Genomic DNA, 13,380 nt, shown 5'->3' with positions numbered 1-13,380 from the left:
ATCTGATCAAAAGACTTTGGAAGTATTCCTAATCATCTCAAAAAATGAAGTGCCATAAACCTGAGCTAGTGTCATTCAAAATGTTAATATCAGTGCTGAGGGACTTCCCTGGTGGCGCAAGGGTTAAGAATCCGCCTGCCAATTCAGGGGACACAGGTTCGAGCCCTGGTCCGGAAAGATCCCACATGCCGCGGAGCAACTAAGCCCATGCGCCACAACTACTGAGCCTGCGCTCTAGAGCCCGCAAGCCACAACTACTGAGCCCGTGTGCCACAACTACTGAAGCCCGCGTGCCTAGAGCCCATGCTCCGCAACAGGAGAAGCCACCGCAATGAGAAGCCCGCGCACCGCAACCAAGAGTAGCCCCCACGCGCCACAACTAGAGAAATCCGGCATGCAGCAAGGAAGACCCAAAGCAGCCAAAAAAAAAAAAAAATCAGTGCTGAAATAGCAGTTTTATTTAATATTTGAAAAGACTTTGTCCCTATTTTCAAATCAAAGACAAATGAAAATACCACTGTAGACATAGTTTAAACGTTAAGTAAATAGAAAGACTTTACCTTGCAGTACTGAATGGCCAAGGGAAATGACAAGCAGAAAATGAGTAAGGAATGTAGCACTGACCCTAAAAATTACTAAGGTAAGCAAGTTCAAGGGACTTTTTGCTTATATGAAATGGTCTTTTTCTTTCTAGAGGTAGTTTTCTTTCTAGAGGATGTCTAAACATCAACCTTATCATATTACTGGCAACCTTCAATGGTTTATAGAATAAAACTCAAACTGCCTGGTGCAACTTAAAAGAATCTTCCAAAATTGTCCTTAATAGCCTTACCAGCTTTTTTTTTGGGGGGGGGGGGTTCTCATTCCCTGGAATAGTTGAAAATGCACAGAATTTGGAGTCAGAGACACAAGGATTCTAATGCCTGGCAAATAGATGAGTTATTTCAACCCCAAAAATTAACAACTGGGAAGAAGATGATGACTTTTAGACATGCTAAACACTGATCTCGCCAAGCGGAACTCATCAATGCCAAATCAATGATCAATCCTCAGACCTTATCTTAGTTTACTTGTCAGGACATCTGACACAAGTGGCGTTCCCTAGAGCTCCATACACTCTCTTTACCTGAATTCCAGGTCAGCAGATTCTCTGGTTTTCCTATTTCACTGATCATGCCTTTTCTGTTTCTTTGCTATTTTCTCCTCTTCTCTGGAAGGTCTCTAACACTCATCTCTAACATATTATATTACATTAAGAGATTATGTTGGCTTTGCTTCAAGATATATCCCAACCTGAACACCTCCATTGCTACCACCCTGGATCTAAATCACCATCATCTCTTGCCTGTAAGAGTCTCCTAAATACTCTCCCGGCTTACATTCTGTTCTCAACGCTGCAGCAAGTCTTCTGGAAGTATAGCTCTGACCACGTTGACCTTCTGCTCAAAACCCTGAACAGCTCCCCCTTTCACTCGGAGTAACAGCAAAAGTCCGTCAGTGGCCTCCACAATCTGTCTTTATATAATCTGTCCTCCGTGACCTCATTAATCTGCTCTCCCAACCTACCATTCTTCCCCTCACCCATCCTGCTCCAGACGCAGGTCTCCCTGCTGGTCCCTGAATCTACCAGCTAAAGAGCACTGTTCCTCAGACTTCCTCATGGCTAACCTCCTCACTGCCTCTCATTACTTGCTCATAACCTACCCTCTCTATGAAGTCCATCCTGACAATACAAATTGACCCTACCCACTCGCTCCCCAGCATTCTCATCCCTCGTACCCTGCTCTACCTTTTCTTTTTTTTATTAGCACTTGTCACTTTCTAGCATATTAAATAATTTACTTATTATTTTATTATTTACTTCTTTTTTTTAATATTTTTAAAAAAATAATTTAGGTAAGTTCTGTGAGGGCAGAGATCATTGTCTACAATCCCAATATCTCAAAGAGCACCTAACACTGAGTTGATGCTCAATAAATATTTGAGGGACAGGGACTTCCCTGGTGGCACAGTGGTTAAGAACCCGCCTGCCAATGCAGGGGACATGGGTTCAATCCCTGGTCCAGGAAGATCCCCCATGCCACGGGGCAACTAAACCCACGCGCCACAACTACTGAGCCTGTGATCTAGAGCCCGCAAGCCACAACGACTGAAGCCCACGCACCTAGAGCCCGTGCTCTGCTACAAGAGAAGCCACCGCAATGAGAAGCCCGAGCACCGCAACGAAGAGTAGCCCCTGCTCACCACAACTAGAGAAAGCCCGCGCGCAGCAACAAAGACCAAACACACCCAAAAATAAATTAATTAATTAATTAAACAAAAATCTTTGAGGGACAGTCTGTGATAAAAACATGAAAATCACTAGCTCCGAGGAGGCAGCTGATAAAATGGCCCAGGAAAAGAATATACAGTAAAAATGGAAGCGGCTGAAGGAAGGACTTAAGAAATACGTGAAAGGGATGGTGAAGGAATTTAAGAAGCAAATATACATGTTGAATAAACTGAGTCAGCCTCTGTCCTCAGCTGCCCCGTCATCACTTATAGGCTCATAAAAGAAGTGGCTATGGCAGGGATGGAGGGTACCCATGGGCTCAGCAACAGGGACTTCCACGCACCAAGGCGGACCTGGCCACAGACACTGCTGAGAGTCCCATCCGCCAGCAGCAGGGACTGACACTGAGCCCCTGATATGCCGCCATCCCATGGCGTGATCAGCAAGCTACCTGGTGGCAGGTTGATTACACTGGACAGCTTCCATCACAGAAGGAACGGCACTGGTTCTCACTGGAAGAGACACTTACTCTGTATGAAGACTTACCTTCCCTGCACACAATGCTTCTGCCAAAGCTACCCTCCATGGACTTACAAAATGCCTCATCCACTGAATTCCACCCAGCATGACTTCTGATCAAGGAACTCACTCCACAGCAAATGAAGTGAGGCAATGGGCCCTTGCTCATTGGAATCCACTGGTCTTACCATGTCCCCACCATCCTGAAGCAGCTGGCTTGACAGAATGGTGGAATGGCCTTCTGAAGACTCAGTTACAGCACCAGCTAGGTGACAACACCTTGTAAAGCTGGGGCAAGATACTCCAGGAGGTTATACACGCTCTGAATCCGCATCCAATATATGGTTCTATTTCTCCCATAGCCAGCATTCACAGGTCCCAGAATCACAGGGGTGGAAATGGAAGTGGCACCACTCACCATTATCCCCCAGTGACCCGCCAGCGAAATTCCTGCTTCCTGTTCCTGTGACATGATGCTCCACTGGCCTAGAAGTGTTCATTCTAAAGGGAGGAATGTTTCCACCAGGAGACAATGATTCCACTGAACTGGAAGTTAAGACTGCCACTGGCCACTTTGGGCACCGCGTGCCTCCGAACTAACAGGCAAAGAAGGGAGTTACTGTGCTGGCTGGGGTGACCAACCCTGACTTCAAGGGGAAATCGGACTCCCACTCCATAATGGAGGTAAGGAAGAGGGTGTCTGGAATACAAGAGATCCATTAGGGGGTCTCCATGATTAAAGTCAATGGGAAACTACAACAACCCAATTCAGATGGGACTACTAACGGCCCAGACCCTCCAGAATTAAAGATCTGGCTCACTGTACCAGGTCAGGAGTCAAGACTGGCCGAGGTACTGGCTGAAGGCAAAGGAAGCGTGAAATGGGTAGGGGCAGAAGGTAGTCATAAATACCAGCTCTGATCACGTGACCAGTTACAGAATGAGGACTGTAATTACCATGTGTATTCTTCCTTATTTTGTTATGAATGTTTGTGTTTATCTGTATATAAATATATTTGTAATATATATACAAATATATGTAGACAAATATAATTTTTCCCTCTTATCCCTTTATCATGTAACCTAAGCTGTACTGAGTTTATATCATAGTATTTAAATACAGTTGAACTTGAACAATGTGGAGATTGGGGTGCTGACCCCCACATAGTCAAAAATCCACATATAACCTTATAGTTGGCCCTCCATATCTGTAGTTCCTCATTTGAGTCAATCAATTACAGATTATGTAGTATACCATAGGATGCATTTATCGAAAAAATCCAAATATAAGTGGATCTGCACAGTTCAAACCCGTGTTGTTCAAGGGTCAACTGTACTTTTTTTTTTAATATATTTACTTATATTTATTTTTGGCTGCATTAGGTCTTTTTTTCATCGCTGCATGCAGGCTCTCTCCAGCTGCGGCAAGCGAGGGCTACTCTTCATTGCCGTGCATGGGCTTCTCATTGCAGTGGCTTCTCTTGTTGCGGAGCACAGACTCTAGGTGCTTGGGCTTCAGTAGTTGTGGCACGCAGGCTCAGTAGTTGTGGCTCGCAGGCTCTAGAGCTCAGGCTCAGTAGTTGTGGTGCACGGGCTTAGCTGCTCTGAGGCATGTGGGATCTTCCCAGACCAGGATTTGAACCTGTGTCCCCTGCAGTGGCAGCTGGATTCTTAACCACTGTGCCACCAGGGAAGTCCCCAAGGGTCAACTGTATAGTTAACTTTACATCATAGTATTAAAGTCAAGAGACATCAAGGAGAAAAGTAAATAGCACCAAGGGCTTTACATCCTCTTCTGGGGAAAGAGTGTGTTTTCGGTTGTACCTGGGATAGTTCTATCATGTTAGGCAGAGGTAGGACATTCTATTGTCTTTATGCAGAGATTCAGTTTGGTTTAAGGAAACGTGCATGGGTGCCAAGTTGAAAAGGAGTGGTTAGTTTTATGTGTCAACTTGGCTAGGACACAGCACCCAGATACTTGGTCCACTATTCTGGATGTTTCTGTGACGGCGGTTTTTGTATGAGATTCACATTTAAATTGGCGTACTTTGAATAAAGCAGATTACCCTCTATAATGTGTGTGAGCCTCATCCAATCAATTGAAAACCTTAATAGAACAAAGACTGGCCTTTCCTCCAACGCCAGAGCAAAAAAAGAATTGCGCCAGCAGACTGCCTTTGGACTTGAACTGCAGCTCTTCCCTGGGGCTCCAACTGGAGATTTAGGACTGACCAAGCCGCCATAATCACTTGAGCCAATTCTTTGAAATCAAAATCAATCAGTCAATCAATAAACCCCTCCCTCTCTTTCCCTCCCTCTCATTATGTGTATGCGCACACACACACACACACACACACACACGCACACATCCTAGCTGTTCTATTTCTCTGGAGAACCCTGACTAATACGAAGACTTACTAGGTACTGGGTTAGCTCTCTCTTCTAACCTTCGCAACAATATTTTCAAATAACTATTATTCTCTTCAACTCACAAATGGAAAAACTGAGGTGTAGATGGGTCTAACACCTTAATAAGAAAAGGCAGCATCAAAAGCAGAGGGCAAGGCACATGCAATGGTCATGGCAGTGGGTGTAGTGGTTTGCCCTAGTGAGATACAGCCAGAATTTCAGCTTAGGGCTAGCTAATTCCCAAGGGTACCTTTATCTTTGTACAAACATGGAAACTGGGTTCTAAACAAAGTAAGTGACCTAAATTCACAAAAGTCTCGGAACCACGCTTGGAAGATGAAAAAGTGCACTCTCACCTACAACGTACTTAGTGTCTGACTCAAAGCCACTTTCATGTAGTTTGGAATGGCATTTCCTGGTAATTCACCTTCATAGCAACAACTGTATCACAAGAGAAAAGTTGTCTTTCTGAGGATATAGTTTAGAAAATTTTAATTTGTTCAGGTGTTCCTACAGAGTGTAAATTTTTTACGCAACATCATTGTATTTACAGGCAAATCCTCCTCTTTCCAAAGCACTAAATATTTAAACTTTCTCATCTGATAAAAAATAAACTAGACAGTTGCCTACGAGACATATAAAAATCACCTTCAGAAACATGTTACCTGTCAAAATCAGAGTTCAGATGCTCGAAATTCTTAATTACTCTAAGGACCTGGATATCCTGGCTGATGAAGCAAGGTGGCAACAATCCATGAATGTTCAACTGCTGTCTCTCTTCCAGGGTAAAAGCCAAGTCCTATGGAGGAAAGGAAAACACGATAATTCAATGGGGGAAAAGGACAAAACGCGTATCTACACACCAAATAAATCCAACAAGTATATGGAATTGAAAATCAGAAGATGTGGCATCCCTCCAAGCGTGGCCATGTGACTGAGTAAACCATGTAATCTCTCCACACCTCACTTTCCTCACCTTTAAATATTAGGATAATATTTTCAGATCTGTGTCACTTAGATAACGTTAGGATAAAATCAGGCAATGGATAGGAGGAAATTATCTGAAGCCACGCAAATGAAAGAAGATATAATTATCAGTATTAGTACCATTAAATTTAAAAATGAATAGTAGTTATTACAAAAGGTTTTTAAATGATGAACATGAGTAGGTCACCTACGACCTGCTGTGTTTCTTATTTATTTATTCATTGGTTGCATCAGATCTTAGTTGCGGCACATGGGATCTTTCGTTGTGGCATGCGGGCTCTTTGTTGCAGTGCACGGGCTCCTCTCTAGATGTGGCGTGCGGGCTGCAGAGCACGTGGGCTCAGTAATTGCGGCGCACAGGCTTAGTTGCCCTGCAACATGTGTGATCTTAGTTCCCCAACCAAGGATCAAACCAGTGTCCCCTGCATTGCAAGACCAATTCTTAACCCCTGGACCACCAGGGAAGTCCCCTGCTGTGTTTCTATGTATAAAATAGGTCAGGAGACACCTTATCTATGATTCTGCGGTACCTTTTCCAACATTCCTCTCCCAAGCTATCTCCCACTAATTATACGCTCCTAGTTACACAAAACTTCTCACCATTGCCTGGACATGCCGCACCCCTTTCTTCTTGCACTATACCACAGTCAAGAATGTCTTCCCTCCCCGCTTCTCTCCTTTCAAGCCATACCTCAAACGCTCCCTCCTCTCTAAAGCCTTTCCAGACTCACCCAGTAAGCCCATTCGAGCCTTATTATTATACCTACATTATCTGTTTACACGAACACTGACTGTACAAAACAACAGCATTACAAACTATGAGGTTCAAAAACAAGCAAACAAAATAGAACTGATGAGTGCATACAAAAACCCAGAATGGACCTAGGAGACTGGCCAGGATATAATACGAGGGGAAGTAACAGCAGATAAACCCAGTAGTCATTAATCTGGAAGATTAGGATCTCCCTGGAGATACTGAAGCCCAAGATTAGACTGACTGCTTTGGATCTGGCCCCAACGTGATGATGGGCGGGTTTGCTCCACGTGCTATGGGCACGGCTGGTGCCCGTTTCCAAGATGTTTTGCTCCACCAGCAGCCATTCCTTCACTACAAAAGCCCCATTACATGCCCAGCCGGGGGTCCTCTGGAGTTCTAATACACGTGGACAGCAGCAGGATGGTCCCCCTCCGAGAGGATAATCCAGGGTGTCCAGCCGTGCCTAGTGCCATCACCCCCTCCCAGATGCCTGGAGCACAGCGGACGAGCGCAGCCTCTCTATCCTCTTGCCTGGCGTCCCCGTCTGCACCAGGAGACACTGCGGTGTTGCTAGAACCCTTCCATGCCATTTTCTGTTTCATTTGTGGTTTGTGTCCCCACCAGAATGCAAACTCCACGAGGTCACGGAATTTTGTCTGTTTTTTTTTCACTGCTTTATCCCTAGTGCTCAGAACAGTAACTGACATCAGACCTCAGTAACGTGCAAGATAAACAAAATAGAAAGTTTTAAATATTTTAGAGACTGACATTAAAATTTTAAAAACATTAAAACTGCTGCTCAGGAAACTAGCCTATCAAGCCTGGTAAAATTACATTTAAAATTTAAAGTAACCAGAAAGGGATGTTTTTGTGAAAAAGGAATCTATAAAATGGAAGGCATACTTCGCCTGCTAAAAGCACAACTTGTTATAAAGATATAAAATAAAACTTTTTATAAGGACATAAAGTAAAATACTTTAAAATATAAAGATATAATGTAAAATGTCTGCTTCCTAGAAATGAAGCAGAATTATATACAGTAATGTATTTGGAAAAGAAGACAATAGACTTCTCTCTAGCTTGAAATGAAAACTTGGAAATTAAAATGGGAAAAAAGCTAGGCTGAAGTTAAATCTCAAAAACATATGAATATATGTGAAGAAGCGGCAAACTTTTGAATGTTATGCCCTTGAAAATCTGCCTGTAAAAATAATAATCAAAACATCGATATTCTGAGAATAAGGCTCATTATCGGAAGTACTAACATATGCTCGTTCTTTCACTTTATAATGGCATTAACTCATTTATTGGTGTCATTAGCCAGTCTTTTTACATGAATTTTCCAATGTTTGGTCTGAAACAATTCCTCAGTCTAACAGGTTTACCGTACCTTATGCCATGTAAATGATAACGCCACCTGGATATCTCTTGCTATATTCTTTGATGTTTAGTAACTACAAACTCCCATAGGCTGTTAGCCAAATTTTCCAACACACACTAAAGTACAAGTTCAACTCTTAAACAAAAACAAACTAACCACTAGGGCTTAGAAATCTGAAGAACTGGGCCAAGTTAAAGAGTTAAAGTCCTATGACTGGATTCATATCCTATTACTACTCTTTGTGAATTTTTAAAAAATCAATGAATATGTAAACTTAAATCTTAAAACCCCTGAAAAATTTTAAATATATACGGCAGTTTTAAGAATGACACATCAATGTGATTCCTACCAACCAGCAGCTTCCCAAAAAGTATTCAGAGAAACAATAAGTTGAATTTTGAACAATGTAATAATCCCGGCTCTCTACTGCATTTTTTCATACTAACAAAGACATATTAATATATTTTGCAGAAATTTATAAACAGGTCAGTTACATCTAAAACTTGACAGTGACAGCCTAACTTAATACATTCTCCTTATTAAAAAGTTAAGGTAACATATACCTGTTTCAAAGAATTTTTACCTTAGGGTTCTCCTGCAGGGCCTATCCAACAAAGGACATTGTATCCAAAGTACACATGCAGGTTCTAACTTTCAAATGACTTCTACTAAGTCTTTTATGTAGTTGAAAAGCTTAGCTATACATATATTAGGTTTCCAGATCACCTATAATTCTAATTACCTAAAAGTGTTCTCATACACTCTAGGTTCAACCTGTTTTTCTCTTTTTCTTTCTTTTACTTTCCTTCCTCCTTAAAAAACCTTTTGGACCAGATCCCTAGACGGCAGAATGGTATGTTGTTTCACTGCTGAGGGCAACAAACAGGACAACTATTCTTCTAGACTCTACTAATTAATCTATGTATATCTTCTTGAGAAAACTGAGACTCTCAAGCAAAAATGAAAACAAAATTCCTGGCATAACAGGAGACTTATATTAGAAACCATGTTTGCACAGAGCAAACATAACTGAGAAAGAAACTTTGTCCTGAGTAATTTATTAGAAACTATTGCCATAAAAACAGAACGAATAGGATCTATATTCCACACTAACAGTCTTTAATGTTCCAACGAACCTCAGTAGTTTTTCTTTTTTCCCTGTATAATGACTAAAAATAATCAAGCTGAATGGCAAAAAGGAAAACATTACCTAAATCACAAAAATCTTTAAGATAATCTCTACATGTATGGTAATGCATTATGATAACAGAATTCATTAATTTTAATGTTTGAAGCCATAATCATATTAGGGCAGAGATGTTTGTATGTTTTATTCAACCAGTGAATCCCTAGTGCCCAGAATAATACCCATCACTTTGTAGGTGATCAACAAAAAATGTGTTGGATTAACACATTAATCATTAATAAATCATTCATCAATTACTGATTTGCTATAACTATACAGTTGCTATTATATGTTTCGGAGAAGACAAAGCAGAAAAGTGAAGAAAGAAGGTTTAAAGAAGTAGAAGACAGTGGAAAGTCATAATCGCAAAAAACCTGAAACAACTAAGCTACATTGGTACACAAGAATATTACTCAATAGCAAAAAAGAAAAACTACCGAAACAAGAAACATAGATGAACTGCAAATGCATTACGCTAATGAAAGAAGCCAGACTCAAAAGGTTACATACTGCATGTTTTCATTTATTTGACATTCTGGAAGCAGCAAAATTATAAGGATTGAAAAGATCAATTCTCGGGTCGGGGAGTGGAGAGAAGAGTTGACTGCAAAGGGGCAGAATGAGGAAATATTTTTGAGGTGGTGGAACTTTTCTTGATTGTGGCGCTGGTTACACAACATTGTACACTTGTCAAAACAAAGAGAAGCAGGGCTTCCCTGGTGGCGCAGTGGTTGAGAGTCCGCCTGCCGATGCAGGGGACACGGGTTCGTGCCCCGGTCCGGGAAGATCCTGCAAGCTGCGGAGCGGCTGGGCCCGTGAGCCATGGCCGCTGAGCCTGAGCGTCCGGAGCCTGTGCTCCGCAACGGGAGAGGCCACAACAGTGAGAGGCCGAGTACCGCAAAAAAAAAAAAAAAAAAAAAAAAAAGAAGTATACACCAGAAAGAGTGAATTTCACTGTGCTAAATTTTATTAGGTTCTATAAAAAAATCAATTCAGCAGCTAATCTGCTCCTCATCTGAAAAGAATATAATTAAAATGACTTAAAAGTTTGCTTAGCAAATTATGGATGTATTTCACATTCCAAATTTTAAAATGCCTTTTTTAAAAGCTGATTTGTCTTCAATTTCTTTACCAAATTTTTTCATAATTTATGATTTTGACTGAACTACATACAGATTTGATAAATGTGACATTACAGATAATATGGCATATCTGTCCTAAAAGTTCTTATGAAAAAATGTTTTAGAATTTTGTTGACAGTAATTTTGGGGAGAAATTATTTATATGTAAAGAGTACGAAAGGAGAGACCTTTACATTTTTATTATTTATTGCTCTGAAATAAAGAGATCAAATTGAGCTTTAGTTTTAAATATAATAATTTCAAATGTATTAACATAGTTTATGTGCATATTTCATATCTACAGAATGAGAAGAGATACTGGACATTTGCCCTGGACACATTCTACTGAATGGTTCCTTCCCCCAAGTCTTCCAAATTGCCAAAAATTGTTCTTTGAAATTGATTTTTTTTAAATTCTAATTGACAACATAGATAATAACTTTTAAAATTTTCCTAGTGGTATACAATCTCTTTTCTTCAAAAAAAAACCATCAGCCAGATGGAATATACATTTCCAAGGTAAAGTTTACATCAGAAAAATAATATGATTATTTTGAATGCATTCAGCTGTGCAGTCAAGTTCTCTGGTAATAGTCTCCTTTAAGAGACAGAAAAATCAATTATTTAAAATCAATATATTAACATCTTTAAGAAAAAATATTTGGCTTTATTACATAGCAATTAATTCTTACAGATATCTGATATAAAGTAATTTAAACTGATATAAGTAATGATTATAAAAATATATCTAAAATACACTTGGCCCTAGATACCCTAAAACGTATAAGAAAATATCATAATTGTACAACACCCCAAACTTATTTCATCTAGGTATTACAGGATATAGCAAGTATAACTACATTGTAGTTTAAGTGATGTTTGCTCAATTTTAAAAAAGAAAGAACACCTCTACCTAAGGGAGCAAAAGGATTTTTAAAATATCAGATGAGATGTTTAATTAGGTCAATTATTTCTTACTTAAAAGTCAGAACTTTATAGATTCCTTATAAGGCTGAGAAATTGTTAACCATCAATGTCAACACTACATTTTCCAAACATAAGTCTTAAAATCATTAATAAGGTTTCAAAATCCTTTCAACAGGATGGAGTTCTACTGTTCTCAAAGAAGTTTTAAGGCAAATTTCACAGTAGAGAAAAGTCCCTGTTAAGGAAGCAGACTGGTAATTCTTAATAAACTATTGAAACTACCAATGTACACAAACGATAAAACCAAGTCTAAGATCACGGATTGAAATGTATATGAATAATCCAAACCAAATGGGTAATACCCATCGCCAGAAGAGTCTCTAGTAATCACATGGACATTCACGCTATTCTAACAAATATATTATACATGTGACTCAGACAAAACCCTCTAAATATGCCTATGATAATATGTAAAGCGAATACTCAAGACAGTGAACCCGGAAGATCAGGACCACAAGATAACTGTCTATTGCGCCTTCATTTGATTTCCTCCCTCTTTGAGGTAGTAGAAGAATCTACAGCCTCAAAGTAGACAGCAATCCAATACACTGAGTTACCAATTAAATCACACATGAATTTGTTAATGACCCTTGCCGATTCCTGAACGGTGGCCTTCCTCCTTCTCTCTGGATTAGGGAGGTGTCCTCCAGTGTTCTCCTACAGCACCACGTACTTCTATCATGGAACTTCCCATATTTCATTATTTCTGTTTAACTACTATTTCACCCAGAGATCTAGGTGCTTCTGACGGACAGGCACTATGCTATTCATATCTGTATGACAGCACCTAATCCAACATCAGGATGGAGCAGTGCCTCAATCAATTTTAAATAAACAAATAAATATATGGATCTGAAACAACTTTTCAGTTTCACGTAGTTCAGTTCTCTGTAGCTCTATTTTGAATAACCAACACACCTAATTCAAATTCAAACTAAAATTTTTTCATATGTGCACTAATAGAGCGCTCATGATTTGAAATCTCTCAAATAACAATTGCACTTTCCACACATACATTAGATTATTTAATTAAATTAATCCACTTGTAACAGCTTTTTAAAATGACTTTGAACCAGGTATTCAAGATCAACTTGGTATGACAAAAAGACATTTCTACCTGTCAGCCTAAGTGCTAGAGTTTGTGAGGATTTTTTTTTAAGTACCTTCATCTAAACAAGGGTTTCTCAACCTCAGTACTAGTGACATCTTGGGCTAGATAATTCTTTGTTATAGGCAGCTGTCTAGTACATTTTGAATATATTATAGGTTCCATTAATCCATACACTTTAAATTTACACACATAATTCACTAACAAATATGAATTCATGGCAATATAAGCATACTACATGGATTTAGACCCAAGTTTGGTTCACAAGGAGATATTATTTAACACTATGATTTTGAGCAGGTACTTAAAAGTGCTTGGGGTTAAATGCAGGCTCTCCTCAACTTTTGCATCTACTAAATAGGAGTAATCAAACATATGGAACACACAGTAGATGTGCATGTTACGTGTGTCTCGTTTGGTTGCTGAGAGGATAAAATGAGACCAGATATTTTTGCATCCTATGTGAATTATAAAGTATTATATTGATAAAAATGCGTGAGTTACTAATAATAACTTTTAAAACAAAACCATGAATATACAAGAGCTAAGTAAATACTGACTTTTATTCTTCACATTCTTGGTATTGTCAGAAAACTCCTGAATTTAAGAATCAGTTTTTAGAGACCCTGTCAGTACTTTTTGTGAAGACCCAA

General features: G+C 39.7%; 1 protein-coding gene across 1 annotated transcript in view; it reads right to left on the bottom strand.

The window, feature by feature from the left end:
• ME1 (malic enzyme 1) overlaps positions 1 to 13,380 on the bottom strand; it is a 194,963-nt gene that overhangs the window by 156,798 nt on the left and 24,785 nt on the right. The window contains exon 2 of the mRNA XM_004270079.4: positions 5,866 to 5,999. Within this exon, the coding sequence (XP_004270127.1) occupies positions 5,866 to 5,999 (134 nt within the window). The remainder of the gene's footprint in view (positions 1 to 5,865; positions 6,000 to 13,380) is intronic.

This window comes from Orcinus orca, chromosome 12 (assembly GCF_937001465.1).
Source record: "Orcinus orca chromosome 12, mOrcOrc1.1, whole genome shotgun sequence".
NCBI lineage: Eukaryota > Metazoa > Chordata > Mammalia > Artiodactyla > Delphinidae > Orcinus > Orcinus orca.
Note: the sequence above shows the minus strand (reverse complement) of the source record. Positions and strands in the feature narration are given on the sequence as shown.